The 16404-nt window shown below is 35.8% G+C and overlaps 1 protein-coding gene across 2 annotated transcripts in view; it reads right to left on the reverse strand.

Annotated features, from left to right (window-relative positions):
• Nucleotides 1-16404, reverse strand: part of TLK1 (tousled like kinase 1) — a 142687-nt gene that overhangs the window by 37419 nt on the left and 88864 nt on the right. For both annotated transcript variants that reach the window (XM_047722115.1, XM_047722116.1), the window contains exons 9-11: nucleotides 13656-13766; nucleotides 13414-13550; nucleotides 10224-10412 (exon numbers count right to left, since the gene is read on the reverse strand). In XM_047722115.1, coding sequence (XP_047578071.1) covers nucleotides 10224-10412; nucleotides 13414-13550; nucleotides 13656-13766 — 437 coding nt within the window. The remainder of the gene's footprint in view (nucleotides 1-10223; nucleotides 10413-13413; nucleotides 13551-13655; nucleotides 13767-16404) is intronic.

The raw sequence follows: 16404 nt of genomic DNA on the forward strand, positions 1-16404 counted from the left end.
AGTTCTTCAAGAATTTGAACACAGAACTGCCGTATAACCTTGTAATTCTATTCCTAGGTATATACTTTAAAAAAAAAAAGAAAGGAAAAAAAAGAGAAGAAAAGAAAAAGAAGAAAACATATGTCTCATTCTATCCAGAGTGTGAAAGACACTAAGACTAAGTTTCACAAAAAGCTGCTGTATTTAGAAAAAAAAAAAGAAAAAGGAAGACGTTGTCAACAACATTTTTGCTAATACCCCATAGTGGTGTGAAAGGGTCTTTAAAAGAGTAAGTGTGGAACTCACAGGTCCCCTCAGCCTTCTCAGCAGAAGCAAAAAACAACAATAGGATTATCTAGAAAAGAATATGGAGGATCCTCTTATCTAAAGGAGTAAATGCCTGTGTCAGAGGGGCTAGATCCACAAGACAAGTTTAAACAGAAACACTGCCAGTCTGGAGTTTAAAAGGGCAGAGAGAGCACAAAATGAAAGGCTGTCAGACCCCCAAAATTCCACAAACAAGAAACAGCCTGACAAAGCTACTTAGCTACATATACATGCTAACCTTAATTTAAAAAAAAAAAAAAAAAAAAATCTTTGTGAAAAAGACTCAGAGGAAAGAACCTTGAGACCAGAAGGAGGAGCCATAGCCATAGAAAATTACTACCAGACCTTGAAACCAGTTTGCCTGGACGGATTTTCAAACTACTTGGGATCAGTGACTCCTTTCGGGTTTTATTTTCTGTTTCAACAAAATATCTTTAGCTGTTATCCTATGCCTGTCCCCACCATCGTATTCTGAGAAGAGAGTTGTTTCTTGAGGTTCACAGATCAAGAGGAATTGTTTTTGGGGGTGGATTATACAGATTCTCACCCATACCTAATTTAGATGAGATTCGAAAGTTTGAGCTGATGAAATTTTGATGAGATTTTGGATATTGAGTTGATGCTATAATTGGGATGTTGGGTTGATTCTTTTGGGGATGTTGGGATAGGAAGAATGTATTTTACATGAGGGAAGGATATGAATCTTGGGTCAGAGATGAGACGGGTAAGCAGATATCAGCTTCCAAAGATATCACATCCTAATCTTTGGAGTTTGTGAATACATTACCTTACATAGCAAAAGATTACATGGGATTAAGGTTGCTAATTAGCTGATCTTAACATAAGGTGATTATCCTGGGTAATATAGCTATGACTACACAGAGCAAAGAAAAAAATTTTTATCTGAAGGAAAGTAGGAAAAGACAGAGAAGAGATAACATCTATCCTTGATTAAAGAGGAGCAGCAGAGGGAAGTCAGGAAGAAGAAAAAGGGCATACCAGGCACCATCGTGACTCAAGTATACAGCATGCAGATATGAATGCAAAAAGAAAAATCAATGTACAGTATAGATTAAGGAAGTTCTTCTACTGACTGCTAAGAATTTTAATCAAAGATCAATGCTCGAAGTGCCTGGTTGGCTTGGCTGGTTAATTAAGCCTCTTGACTCTTGATTTTGGCTCAGGTGATGATCTCAGGGCCGTGGGACGGAGCCCCACATCAGGCTCTGTGCTCAGCAGGGAGGCTGCTTGAGATTCTCTCTCCCCCTTTTCCAACCCTCTCCAAAATAAATATTAAAAAAAAAAAAAAATCAATGCTGAATTTTGTCTCATGCTTTTTGGCATCTATTATCATATGATCCTTCTCCTTACATGGAAAAATTTACAGATTTTTTTAAATGTTAAACCAACCCTGGATACCTAAAATAAACCCAACTTGGTCTTAATAAATTATCATTTTTATATATTATATATTTGGTAGCTAATATTTTAAGATTTTTACATTTACGGTTATGAAATGAGATTAGCCTGTAACTTTCCTTCTTTATAGTATCTTTGTTAAATTCTGACACCTAGATTATGCTGGTCTCATAATATAAGCTGGAAGTATTTCTGACTTAGCTATTACTTAAAAGAAAAAAAGTTTTTAAAAAGATTGACACTATTTCTTCCTTAAGTGGATGTTATAATTCATAAATAATGTCATCTGTACCTGGACTTTTATTTTTTTTTAAAGATTTATTTATTTATTTTAGAGAGAGCACAAGGGTAAGAGAGAGAGGGAGAGAGAAACTTTAGCAGACTCCTGGCTGAACGTGGAGCCTAATCCCACAACCCTGAGATCACACCCTGACCCAAGAAACCAAGAGTCAGGTGCTCAACCAAATGCACCATCCAGGGGCCCCTGGACTTTAAATTTTTTAATAACAGATTCAATTTCTTTAACAGTTACAAAACTATTTAGACTTTTGTTTCTTCTAGTGTCAATTCTGGTAAGTTAGATTTTTCTAGAAATTTATCCATTTTACAAAAATTTCAAGTTTAAGCCATTTATATTATTTTGTTTTCCTTTAAATATCTATAGACTCTGTGGTAAATTACCTTTCTTCATTCCTGATAATGGTTGTCTTCTCTCTTTTTCAATTTTATTAGTTTAATTTTGTTTTGGAATAAAACACACACATTTTTTGGATTGGTTGATTCTCTGTATTGTATATGTTTATTTCCTGTATCATTAATTTCTGCTCTTTTTCTTCTTCCTTCTTTGGTTAATTCTACTGCTCATCTTCTAACTTACTGAAATAGATGCTTAATTTATAAAGTTTTAGATTTTCTTCTTTTTGTATATATGTACTTAAGGTTATAAATTTCCCCCGGCTACTGGTCAGATTTATCTCACAAATTTTGCTATATGGCAATTTCATTCTGAAAATATTTTTCTAGTTTCCACTGAGTTTTTTTCACTACTTTATTGTTAGTGATTTCTAGTCTAGTCTAATTCCACTGTGGTCAGGGAACATATTCTATGATTCTAATCGTCTAAATTTTATCCATGAAGTTCAACCAAATATTTAAGAAACAATCCCAGTCCTATATAAACTCCTTCACTCTTTTGAAATTTGTTGAGACTTGCTTTATGACCTAACGTGATAAATTTTTATGTTCAGAGACCATGCTTAAGAACACTTACTCTGTAGATATTAGGGGTAAAAAAAGTGTCAAGTTTATCAATCCCACTGAAATTTTCTATATCCATACTGTGTGTCGTTTTTTTATTGTTTTATTTTTTATCTGTATGTTCAATTACTAAGAAATGTGTGTGTTGAAATCTACTGTAACTTGTGGATCTGTCTATATCTCCTTAAATACTGTCAATTTTTCATTTATCTTGAGGCCACGTTATTCTATGCACACAAATTTACAATTACTTTATGTTCCCAGTAATTTGAGCCATTTATAGTTATGAAATAACCACTTCATTATAATTTTTTTGCCTTAAGTTTTATTGTGTCTCATATAATACAGCTTTCTTTGGTTGGCATTTACCTGGAATATTTTTTTCTTAACTTATAGTACCAATATATCTTTTTCTTTCCCCTCTCTGGTGACTGTTAAGAATTTTTTTCTCTCCGCCTCGATTTTTCTGAAAAACTTTTTATTATTTAAGATTGATTGATTGATTGATTGATTTGACAGACAGAGATTACAAGTATGCAGAGAGGCAGGCAGAGAGAAAGAGAGAGAAGCAGTCTCCCTACTGAGCAGAGAGTCCGATGCAGGGCTTGATCCCAGGACCTTGAGCCCATGACCTGAGCCAAAGGCAGAGGCTTAACCCACTGAGCCACCCAGGCGCCCCGATTTTTCTGAAATTTCATTATGATGTGCCTAGGTATTTCTTTTTATTCATCATACTTAGAATTCTCTGGCCACTGTGAATTTATAGATCGATCTTATTCATCTGCTTTAAAATATTCTCAGTTATTTCATCTTCAAATATTTCTTCTGCTCCATTCAATATGGTTCTTCTATGGTCAGGTGCCTTATCTAGTAATAATTTTAAGTCAAAAGACAGTAAGATACCTTCAAATAATCACCAACCTAAAATCCTAAAACCAGTAAAAATAATTTTGGGAATGAAGGCAAAATAAAGTTAGTTTCATACCAAGAAAAAACTGAAAGGTGTCACTATCAATAGACCCACACTAAAAAGAAAAAATTTCTAAAGGGTTTTCTTGGGCAGAAAGATCTTACTAGGTAAAAAAAATTGAAGCTGTAAAAATAAATGAAGAGGAAAAAAAAAGATAAATATGCAAGTAACATTTAAATGAACACAGTAACTATACCAGACAAAGATGTCTTTACATAGGGGGTGTGTCTGACAGAGAGAGAGAGAAATTAAAAACTGAGCAACCCAATAAAGAAAAAAAAAGGGACAGAGAAGAGGCAGGGCAAATAGATAGCACAAAGGAAGACCAGATTTAAGCCCCAATAAATAGATAAATACATGAAATGAAAATAGATTAAATGCTCCAATGAAAGATTTTTCAGACAGCATTTTTTAAAAAATCAATTAAACATTTGTCAAAACCCATAAAATGTGCACTATACCAAAAGTGAATTTTAATGTACACTACAAACTCTAGGTGATAATGATGTGCTAATGCACATTCCTCAACTGTAACAAATATACCACTCTGCTGCAGGATACCGATAATGGTGGAGGTTGTGTGTGGGGACAGGGAGTATATGTCAACTCTCTCTACTTTCTGATCAATTTTGGTATATACTAAAACTGCTCTGGGATCGAGCCCCGCGTCGGGCTCTCTACTCTGCGGAGAGCCTGCTTCCTCCTCTCTCTGCCTGCCTCCCTGCCTACTTGTGATCTCTCTCTCTCTCTCTCTCTCTGTCAAATAAATAAATAAAAAATCTTAAAAAAAATTAAAAATAAATTTTCTTAATTAAAAGTCCATTATAGTATTTATAAGACAATCCACTAAATAACTTTATGATATGAAAATATAATCTTGAGTTAAAATTAAAGTTTTTTTTTTTAAGATTTTATTTATTTATTTGACAGAGCACAAGTAGGCAGAGAGGCGGGCAGAGGGGTGGGGGAAACAGGCTCCCTGCTGAGCAGAAAGCCCAATGTGGGGCTCAATCCCAGGATCCTGAGATCATGACTTGAGCCAGAGGCAGAGGCTTAACCCACTAAGCCACCCAGGTGCCCGAAAATTAAAGCTTTAATGAGAAAACATAGTGACCTCTAAAATTTCCTTAATATAAAATAGAAGGTAAAATATTACTGTTACTTTGCAATCCTCTGTGCAACATGAAATACATAAATAAAATTAAAACATAATTTAAAATGTATTTAACATGAAGTCAAAATGTTGATTAAGATTAATTACAATTAACACAAGAATCATTTAGACAGCCATAGATAATATTATCTATACAAACCACTCTGAATAAAAGAAGTCTTTGTGACTAAAATTAGAAACTGCTGTCTAAAAAACCTGACCAAGGGGCGCCTGGGGGGCTCAGTGGGTTAAGGCCTCTGTCTTCGGCTTGGGTCATGATCCCCGGGTCCTGGGATCGAGCCCCACATCGGGCTCTCTGCTCGACGGGAGCCTGCTGCCCACCTCTCTCTCTGCCTGCTTCTCTGCCTATTTGTGATCTCTGTCTGTCAAATAAATGTATAAAAAATCTTTAAAAAAAACAAAATAAGACAAGACAAAACCTGACCGAATCTTGCTGGTAGTTAAAAATTAGTTAAGAGCCAGGAACCACGCAAGTATTTTAACATGCATTACCTCATATCATCCTTTCAACACTATGATATAGGTACTGTTACAAATGAGGAAATGGGAGACTCAAAGAAGTAAAAGAGCTTACCAACAATAATAACCTGAAAGAGTCCAGGATAGATTCCACATCTGTCTGTCTACAATGCTAACGTCCTAACCACTACACAGTAGTAGCTTCATTTTCTATGTTAATTTCTTGACAGAAAAATAATTAAAGATTTATGGTTTCTAATTAAACTAGATGTTCTGCATATACACAAGGTGTTCTAGTTACCACCAAACAGTTATTCAAAAGGAATTTTTAGAAGATAGTTGCAGAGAACAGCCACTAAAATATAGTTAATATATAAACCAAAGTGCTTCTGGGGCTCCTGGGTGGTGAGCCACTTGAACAGTTGAACATCCAACTCTTGATCTGGGCTGAGGTCATGATCTTGGGGTCCTGTGATCGAGTCCCCCATCGACTGAGACTCCCACAGCAGGGAGACTGCTGGAGATTCTCTCTCTCCTTTCCTTCTGCCCCTTCCTTCCCCTGCTCTCGTGCATGCTCTAATAAACAAACAAATCTTAAAAAAAAAAAAAAAAGTGACTCTATGGCTTTTTTCCCTATTTAAATCTGCATTTGTATAAAGAGACAGTCAAACTTTTATGCATTATCACTTCACCTGCCATTCCAAAAACACATAGTAGTTCACTTTAGGGTTAGTTCTCAGTCAATATGTATCATAAAGTGAGGTGGAAATAAGACAAGTCTATGACTATTAAACAATAGTTAGGCCTGTTAAGTATCTTGGAAGGCAAATAAGCAAAATACCTGTGACAAACTAGAAAAATGAAGGAGGAACTAGTGAGAAGGAGAAAATGAAGTTCAATCAAATGCTTAAGTACCAGAATTTGACATTTACTGGCCACTTTTCACGTCAGAAAACTGTGCTACATATTGGGAATATAGAAATAAAACAGTGGGATAAATGCTACATACAGAAGAGGCACATATAAAAAGGCTATGGGCACCTAACCTGAGGGGAAATGGGGGAGAAAATGGGAAGAACAAAAGTTAGAAAGGGCTTTCTACTGCAACTGGCATTTGAGCCAAGCCTTAAAAGATGAACAGGCAATGAGACAGGTGAGGAAAGGCAAGGGACGAGAGGTATAAAGGCACAGAAACAAGGACGCCTAATCCACTTAGAGAACTAAGAGTTTAACGTAAGAGATGTAAGACAGATGTAGGGAGTGAAATGAGAGAGAAAAATAAGGCCTATGAAGAGTCCTTCATGAGGGTGAATTTTATCTTGAAGGTCAGTGAAGGTTAAATGTGAAAATGACATGAAGAGACATGTGGGAAACCATAATCTAGGTTAAAAAAAGAGCTGAGGTCCTGTACTAAGATCATGGCAATGAAGATGGACAAATACAAGATGTTACAGAAACAGAGAAAGAGGGAAAGGAAAACATGAAGGATGTTTCTAGTGCCATTAACACAGTAAATGGTGATGCTGTGACTGAAGACACAGAGGACACTATCACATTAAAGTGATAATTAACCCCTATCCTTCAGGGATCAAGGAAAAGCTTTTAGGAAGAAATACCTAGTATAGGATTTAAAAGATGAAAAGGAATTAAAAACCATGGGTTGGGAGTTTGAAAGTTGGCAATGAAGGGTAGGCACTGGTTAGTGACAGAAGATGAGGCTAGAGTAGTCCGAAAATGTCAGATCAAAAGTGCTTTCAGAAATCTTCTTAGAACTTTTGGACTCTATGATTCAAGAAACAGAGAGCTATGTTAAGGTGATAAGAGAACAAAAGGATATTCTGCAAAAATGATTTTGACTGCAAAATGAAAACGAACTGGATTGCTAAACCAAAGCTGAAAGGAGCGGTAGGTGGAAAAAAATAACCCAAGTAAGAGAGGACAGTAACTTGAGTTAGAATGGTGTCTGTCAATGGAGACTTAAATAAATGGGTACACTTGAGATCTAGAAAGACTGGTGTCTCACAGGAGTGGAGCTAAACCAAACTCACACTGTATTCTGTATTAGCACTCATCTACCCATCTACCCTTTATTAAACAACAAATTTACTAATTTACAAAAAGTAAACCATCTGCTATTTTTTAAAAAAATATCATAGCTGAATGTTTTAATTCCAATTTATAAAAGCCCCTAGGATTAGAAAAGCTTTGAAGATGGAAGTAGATTTTAAGGTAGATTTTGAAAAATAAGCTTATTACCATCTATTTATTAATGGAAAATAATAAAAATGGATTAAGGAAAATAAATGAAATCTTGATCTAAAATACTAAGGATGATAATAAAAACCTAGCATATAGAACTGAGAGGACAGTAGTACCATTTACTAACAGAGAAAACACAGCAGAAGGCAAGGGGTGTGTACGTGGATGTGTAGATGAGTGTATGAGTATGTATGTGGAGAGAGACCGACTGGAACGGGAATAGTAAATTGTTTTTGTTTTGTTCTGTGTTTTTAGTAAATACAGTTTTAAAAAGGCTACATCAGAAGCACTTAAGTACTGATAACAAGAAAGGATATGACATTCAAAACCAAGATAAATTTAATATGCAAGAAAGAAAAGCAGACAAGAGACAGAAACTTGGATGTCAGAAGCATATATATGTGATAACTGAAACTCTGAGAGTAGCTAATTTTCAAGAAAAAGATGTAAAGTAGGAAGTAAGATGACCAAGACAGATCCTTAAAAGACACTTACATTTTACAAATTGGTAATGCAAATGATGTCCATAGAACAGACTGAGAAGATGAGCAGAGAAGAAAAATGAAAATTCAGAGATCAAGGTATTTCAAAAACTAAAGGCAAGAAAGAGTCCTTTGGGAAAAAATAAGAAGTCAACAATAATCCGGCTCCTGGGTGGCTCAGCTGGTTAAGTGACTGCCTTTGGCTCAGGTCATGATCCGGGGAGTCCCTGGATCCAGTCCTACATCAGGCTCCCAGGTCCATGGGGAGTCTGCTTCTCCCTCTGACCTCCTTCTCCTCTCAGGCTTGCTCGCTCTCTCTCTCTCAAATAAATAAATAAAATCTTTTTTTTTTTTTTAAAGATTTTATTTATTTATCTGACAGAGAGAAATCACAAGTAGGCAGAGAGGCAGGCAGAGAGAGAGAGGGAAGCAGGCTCCCTGCTGAGCAGAGAGCCCGACCTGGGGCTCGATCCCAGGACCCTGAGATCATGACCTGAGCCAAAGGCAGCGGCTTAACCCACTGAGCCACCCAGGCGCCCCAAATAAAGAAAATCTTAAAAACGAAAAAAAAAAAATCAACACTATTCAATGCTGCCAAGTTAAAGACTCCAATGTCTATGGCATGGAGCATCAAAAAGATAGCTCACCTTTAAAAGACAATTTCATTTAAGAAAGAAAATGGGGGGCACCTGGGTGGCTCAGTGGATTAAAGCCTCTGCCTTCAGCTCAGGTCATGCTCCCAGAATCCTGGGATAGAGCCCCATATCAGGCTCTCTGCTCAGCAGGGAGCCTGCTTCCTCCTCTCTCTCTCTCTCTCTCTCTCTCTCTGCCTGCCTCTCTGCCTAACTGTGATCTCTGTCAAATAAATAAATAAAATCTTTTAAAAAAAAAAAAAAGGAAAGAAAATGGAAGGTGAGACAGAAGAGACTGGTACAAGCAATCTTTCAAGAAACCTGGTTATAAAGATGACAGGATATGGAGACTAGAACAGAGGGATATATAATTGAAGCAGTTTTTGGTTTCATTTTGTCTTCTAAAAGGAAGGAACCAGTAGAGAACAAAAAGCTGACGACAGAAGATAAAGGAGATATCCATAGAAGAGTCCCTCATGCAGCAGGGTATGGGAATCAAAGCACAGATGAAACATTACCTTTCAACAAGGGAAGAAAAGAATACACCCACACAGAAACATCAAACAGTGTGTGTGTGTGTGTGTGTGTGTGTGTGTGTGTGTGTATTTTCTACTCAGAAAACTTAAGTTCCTACAGAACAAAAAAATTACATGTTCAGACACATCGATGAATCAAAATTTTAACAATGGTCTTCTCTGTGGATGGAATCATGGTCTATAATACTATGTTCTTTCATATTTTCCAATTTTCTATGTATAATAAGCATTTAATTATTTAAAAAGCTCTTTGCCCACTGAACTATAAAGAGTAGTTCATCACTGATTTAGAAAATTTAGAAAAGCAGAAATGGAAAAAACAATACCTATAACCTACCAATGCACTGCTTTCATAGGTTAAGAAAATAAATGTCAGTTATATTGTTTAATATTCTCTCAGAAAAAGTAACATTAACGGAAATACAGAATTGAGATAACCAAAACTAATAACTGATTCTATCATTCAGACATGAAGAAAGAGGATTCCAGTTTCCTCTTAGCTGCTATGTCTTCATTTGAAAAGAGAATTAATAAGTCTCTACTTACAAAGGCTGAATTCAGGTATTTGGACATTATTAATTTAGAAGTAAATTTTAATACTGCTTTCCTTCCTGGTCATAACTATTTTTAGTATTTAAGTATTAGCATAAATATAAATAACATCTAACACTCATGCTCACTGGCAACGATTTAAAAAAAAAAAAAAGGAAAATTAAAATGAAGGCTTACAGTTGTGGTAAATTTGGTCTAACAAAGGGATCATTCTCTGCTCCATTGACTGCTTTGTTTTTCCTTTGTTTTGGTTCAGAATTGGTAGAGGGTGCCTGAGAATTATTAGCCGTGGGAGGTTTGCGTTTGGCTAGAAGTTTCCTTTGCCTTTCAATATCTTCCCTTTGCTGATTCACCCATTCTTGTTGCCTGTATAAAAATAAATGTAAAAAACCGTATTAACTTTTTGTTACTCTTCACAGTTAAAACAAGAATATACCAATAAACATGAAAAAGCATGGAACATTAACAAATATTATGGTTCCACCTTTTTGAACCTACTTGTACTTACTGTCCAGGTCTCAGTTGAAGCATTCATTTCTAAATTCCCTAAATCCCCTGAAGTAGGGAAAAATGTGTGGCTATGTTTAATCTCATGGTACCTTGGAGATCTCTACCTCCTTCTTCCTAGTGAGTATCATTCCTATAGATACTTGATTAGAATGTCTCTAGACACACTACTGCATGAAAACCGAGACCACATCTATTTTATATCCTATTATATTCTTAGTGCCCAGCATAATCATCAGCACATACTAGGAATTTAGTTAATACTTGCTCAATGAAACAAATGGGCTATTAAAATAAAGAACAGAAATAAGCACAGAAATTTTAAACATGCATCTCATCACTTACTAGAAAAACTTTAAAAAGATAATTAAGTTAATAAAGTGTTATTTTCTAAATTTGTCTATGTCAAAAAGATTTTGGGACTGTGTAAGTGCTACCTTGAAATGAAACAAAAACTGACCTAAATATTAGAAATTTATGAAGAAAGAATTTTGACAATTTGAAGGAGACAAGAAAAAAAAAGAGGGAAACAAAAAAATCAGCATGATACTGAAAAATGAGCAAATTAATAAAAGTAAAAGTATTACTGCTTCCTATTCAAGAATCTAAAGCTTACTAACTCTAATTTCAGCAATCTGACCAGAGCAAGAGTAAGTGACAGTGAAGCTTTTTAAAACTATCCCATCACACAACTTGTTCTCATAGTAACCATGTTCCCTGTTAGGTCACCTCAACATGCTAAGAAAAAAATTTTAAACCTCTACATGGTTATGGTACTTAGATTTAAAAAAGACAAATGTTTCAATTCCTTGGCTCCCCACCCCTACTTAAAGCAGAACTACAGAACTTCTATTCTGCTGACCCAAAACTGCCTTTACACATATTGCCTGATCCTATGATTCTAGCCAGAGAGTAGAGTATGACCAGAATGAAAGAATCAATAGCCACTGAGGCAGAAGAGTAAAAGGTGGAGAAAATTCAGGAACAGCAAAGCTAGATCAAGAGTTTAACCCAGTTTTCCTTTGGAAATAGAAATATATAACTTCATTTAATTAAAAAAGTTAATTTTTAAAGCTAGTTTAGAGCACAATCAAGATGCTATAAATGAAAACAAATGGCAATAATCCTAATATTTAAAATCCTAATGGAAAGTAAAGAATTACTAGAATGAATAGAAAGCTATTATCTGATTATTTAGGAATGCCTACAGAATTTAGAGATTACTAATTTAATATTACTAATATTTATTTATTTCTCTTCTCATCCACCAACTACTTTGGTTATGTCTCTGATAAACTACTTAATTCACACTGATAAGCCGCTTGATTTAATATACGCATATGTAGTAACACAAAATAGGCCCACAATACAAGAAATGTAAGTAATTTTTTAAAAACTAGATTACCCGTTTATTATAAAAAGGAACAGCCAGATGGAAGAGATGCATAGGGTAAGTTATGGGCTAAGGGTGTGGGGCTTCCAGGTGCTCTCTAATTGCACGACTCTCCCCACACCTCCAGGTGTTCACCATCACCAACCCAGAGGCTCCAATTTTGCTGACAGCTTGATGAAGAAATTTTCGCTACAAAAAACTTATATTTTAGATTTGTATATTTAGTTTGTAGTTAAGGTTATATTATGTAGCTTATTTTATTCATTATCAGGACAACTGTAGATCGGAGTTTAGTAGCAGAAATTCTTGCCTATTTAACATTCAAAAACATGGTTTCTATCTAAAATATATCTCCTATTCTCTACCTTTCACTGTCGGCATTTTAGCTCAAGCCTAATCATCTTTCATTTGGATACCTCTGCTGTCAATAATTTATCTTTTTTCCAATATTAGTCCCACATGTATCACCAGTTATCTTTCTAAAACTTAATTCTGACCACACACACTACATACAAACCTTTGAATTAAAAGCCAAACTCCCTAGGATCACAAGAACTCTGTTCTTCATTATGGTATACCTATCACCCAGCATAGCTGGTGCTGAACAAAAGATAAATAAATCAACTGTGGGAGAGAGAAGGCCATTCTGTGCTAAGTCCTGGAACCCAGTGTTTGAAACAGCAATGTTTATATACTAGATGTAGCTTTGCCTCCATTTTCTATAGAACTCTTGCAAATCTGATGTAGATGCTGGCACTACTCCTGTTTTTGAGTTTTAAAAATTTTTAGAGTGAAAAACAAAAAAGCAGCACAGGTCCTAACTCCTTAATTCATAGTCAATCTATCCCTATCTACCATCATCTTAACTCAGTATCTGTTTTAAAGTTTGCTAGGGCAAACTTTAGCAATGTTTAGAAATGCTAAAGCTACATATTCCTCAAATAATTTATGAATTATTGTATCTAAAGCAGAAGGAACAGAAAGCAAGCAAGCAAGTGCTGAATAATAACAATGAAGTAATGACTGGAGAATGTGGAAAAAACTAAGTAGAAAAATCCCGAGAGAGAGATATGTACACACACACACACGCACACACACACACACACACACGCACACGTGTGTGTGTGTGTGCGTGTGTGTGTATTCCAAAATACATATATATCCATATATATGAATGAAAATTAAAATTTCCTCCCAAATCATCGATAAAGCTAGAGGATCAGTTTATATTTTGGAAAGTAATACTTAGAATAATATATAGTATGGATGAATGCTGACTAATCAAGAAATTGGCTAAAATTGAAATTGTAATACTTTTGTCTTACATTCCTTTCAAATGTACTAAATTCTGTGATTTCAAAGAGCAGTAATGAGTAGAAATAAAACATAATTCCAAATCTATAATCTCTGGAAGTAACGAAAACCCAAAGGAACACTACATTTTTTTAAAATATAAGAATGACTAACTTCACAAGATTCTGAAACGCAAAACCATCTGTCCATTGTTCAGTAAATGAAGCACCATGTCTAACTGTTGTGAAGTGTCCAAGGCGTAATCGGTCTTGCATACTCTTTTCTCTGCTTGACAATTTTTCTTGTGTACTCTGAAAAAAGGAGGAAAAAAAAATCATCAATTTTATTCATTTAAAAACTACACAAGGTGAAAAAGGGCCAGTGGAATGAAAATTCACTGAACTTTTTAAACTTACCTTTTCAATAAGCAGCTTTTTGCTCATTGATATACACTTATTTAGTCGTTCTTTGTATTTTTCAAGTAATTTTTGTTGTTCATCTATTTGCCGTCTGAGATCACAGTTAGCCTACAACATAAGTAAAACATAAGTAAAAATAGAAAAGGTCTAGAATTTGTGTATATGAGATACTTAGGAATATTCTTACATTCTCAATAAATTACATAAAAAGAAAAGTATTTGAGTACAATACTAAAATTATTTTTTTAAACATTAACCATGGATAATACTGTTAAGTGCTATGTAATTGTGCAGTGGAAAGTACATGGAATTTGTATCTAGACTTCATAGGTTCAAACCAACACCCTAAGGTATCTAACATCGGCTAAGTTAAGTCCATTATCTGGGAGAAAATCAATATATAGGAACAACAAAAAACTGGTATCCAAAAAATGAATTCCTATACGTTAACAATGAGACAGAAGAGAGAGAAATTAAGGAGTCGATCCCATTTACAATTGCACCCAAAACCATAAGACACCTAGGAATAAACATAGCCAAAATGGCAAAGGATTAGTACTCGGAAAACTAGAGAACACTCATGAAGGAAACTGAGGAAGGCACAAAGAAATGGAAAAATATTCCATGCTCATGGACTGGAAGAACAAATACCATTAAAATGTCTATGTTACCTAGACCAATCTACACATTCAATGCAATCCCTATCAAAATATCATCAACTTTTTTCACAGAACTGGAACAAATAATACTAAAATTTGTATGGAACCAGAAAAGATCCCAAATAGCCAGAGGAATGTTGAAAAAGAAAAGCAAAGCTGGTGGCATCACAATTCTGACTTCAAGCTCTATTACAATGCTGTCATCATCAAGACAGTATGGTACTGGCACAAAAACAGACACAAAGATCAGTGGAACAGAACAGAGCCCAGAAATGGACATTCAACTCTATGGCCAACTAATCTTTGATAAAGCAGGAAAGAATGTCCAATGGAAAAAAGACAGTCTCTTCAACAAATGGTGTTGGGAAAATTGGACAGCCACATGCAGAAGAATGAAACTGGACCATTCTCTTACACCATATGCAAAAACAGACTTGAAATGGATGAAAGAACTAAAAGTGAGACAGGAATCCACCAAAACCCTTGAGGAGGGGCGCCTGGGTGGCTCAGTGTGTTGAGCCGCTGCCTTCGGCTCAGGGTCCTGGGATCGAGTCCCGCGTTGGGCTCTCAGCTCAGCGGGGAGCCTGCTTCCCTCTCCCTCTCTCTCTGCCCGCCTCTCTGCCTACTTGTGATCTCTGTCAAATAAATAAATAAAAGCTTTAAAAAAAAAAAACAAAAAAAACCCTTGAGAACACAGACAGCAACCTCTTCGACCTTGGCCATAGCAACTTCTTGCTACACGTCTCCAAACGCAAGGGGAGAAAAGGCAAAATGAACTACTAGGACATCATCAGATAAAAAGCTTTCTCACAGGGCGCCTGGGTGGCTCAGTGGGTTAAGCCGCTGCCTTCGGCTCAGGTCATGATCTCAGGGTCCTGGGATCGAGTCCCGCATCGGGCTCTCTGCTCAGCAGGGAGCCTGCTTCCCTCTCTCTCTCTCTCTGCCTGCCTCTCCGTCTACTTGTGATCTCTCTCTGTCAAATAAATAAATAAAATCTTTAAAAAAAAAAAAAAAGCTTTCTCACAGCAAAGGAAACAGTTGACAAAACCAAAAGACAACAGAATGGGAGAAGATATTTGCAAATGTCTTATCAGATAAAGGGCTAGTATCCAAAATCTATAAAGAACTTCTCAAACTCAACACCCAAAAAATAAATAATCCAATCAAGAAATGGGCAGAAGACATGAACAGACATTTCTCCAAAGACACACAAATGGTCAACAGACACATGAAAAAGTGCTTAGGCATTAGGGAAATACAAATCAAAGCCACAATGAGATACCACCTCATATCAGTCAGAATGGCTAAAATTAACAAGTCAGGAAACAACAGATGTTGGCAAGGATGTGGAGAAAGGGGAACCCTCTTAACACTGTTGGTGGGAATGCAAGCTGGTACAACCACTCTGGAAAATAGTATGGAGGTTCCTCCAAAAGTTGAAAATAGAGCTACCTCCAATTATGCTACCAGGTATTTACCCTAAAGATACAAATGTAGTGATCTGAAAGGGCACCTCCACCCCAATGTTCACAGTAACAATGTCCACAACAGCCAAACTATGGAATGAGCCCAGATGTCCATCGACGGATGAATGGATAAAGAAGAGGTAGTACTTATATACAATGGAATATTATTCAGCCATCAAAAAATGAATTCTTGCCTTTTGCAACAACATGAATGGAAAGAGGGTATTATTGTAAGCAAAATACGTCAGAGAAATGCAATTATCATATGATCTCACTTATATGCGGACTCTAAGAAACAAGGCACAGGATCACAGGGAAAGAGAGGAAAAAATGAAACTAGACAAAACCAGAGAGGGAGACAAACCATAAGAGACTCTTAATCATAGGAAACACACTGAGGGTTGCTGGAGGGGTGGGAGGTGGAGGGATGGGGCAACTGTGTGATACACATTAAGGAGGACATGTGATGTAATGAGCACTAGGTATTATATAAGACTGAGCAATCACAGGCCTATACCTTTGAAAACAATTATATATTATATGTTAATTTAAATTTAAATTAAAAATGTTTTAAAAGTAAAAAAAAACCACAAACAGCAACCCATTAAGAAAAATGAGCAA

Source organism: Lutra lutra, chromosome 3 (genome assembly GCF_902655055.1).
Source record: "Lutra lutra chromosome 3, mLutLut1.2, whole genome shotgun sequence".
Taxonomy (NCBI): Eukaryota; Metazoa; Chordata; class Mammalia; order Carnivora; family Mustelidae; genus Lutra; species Lutra lutra.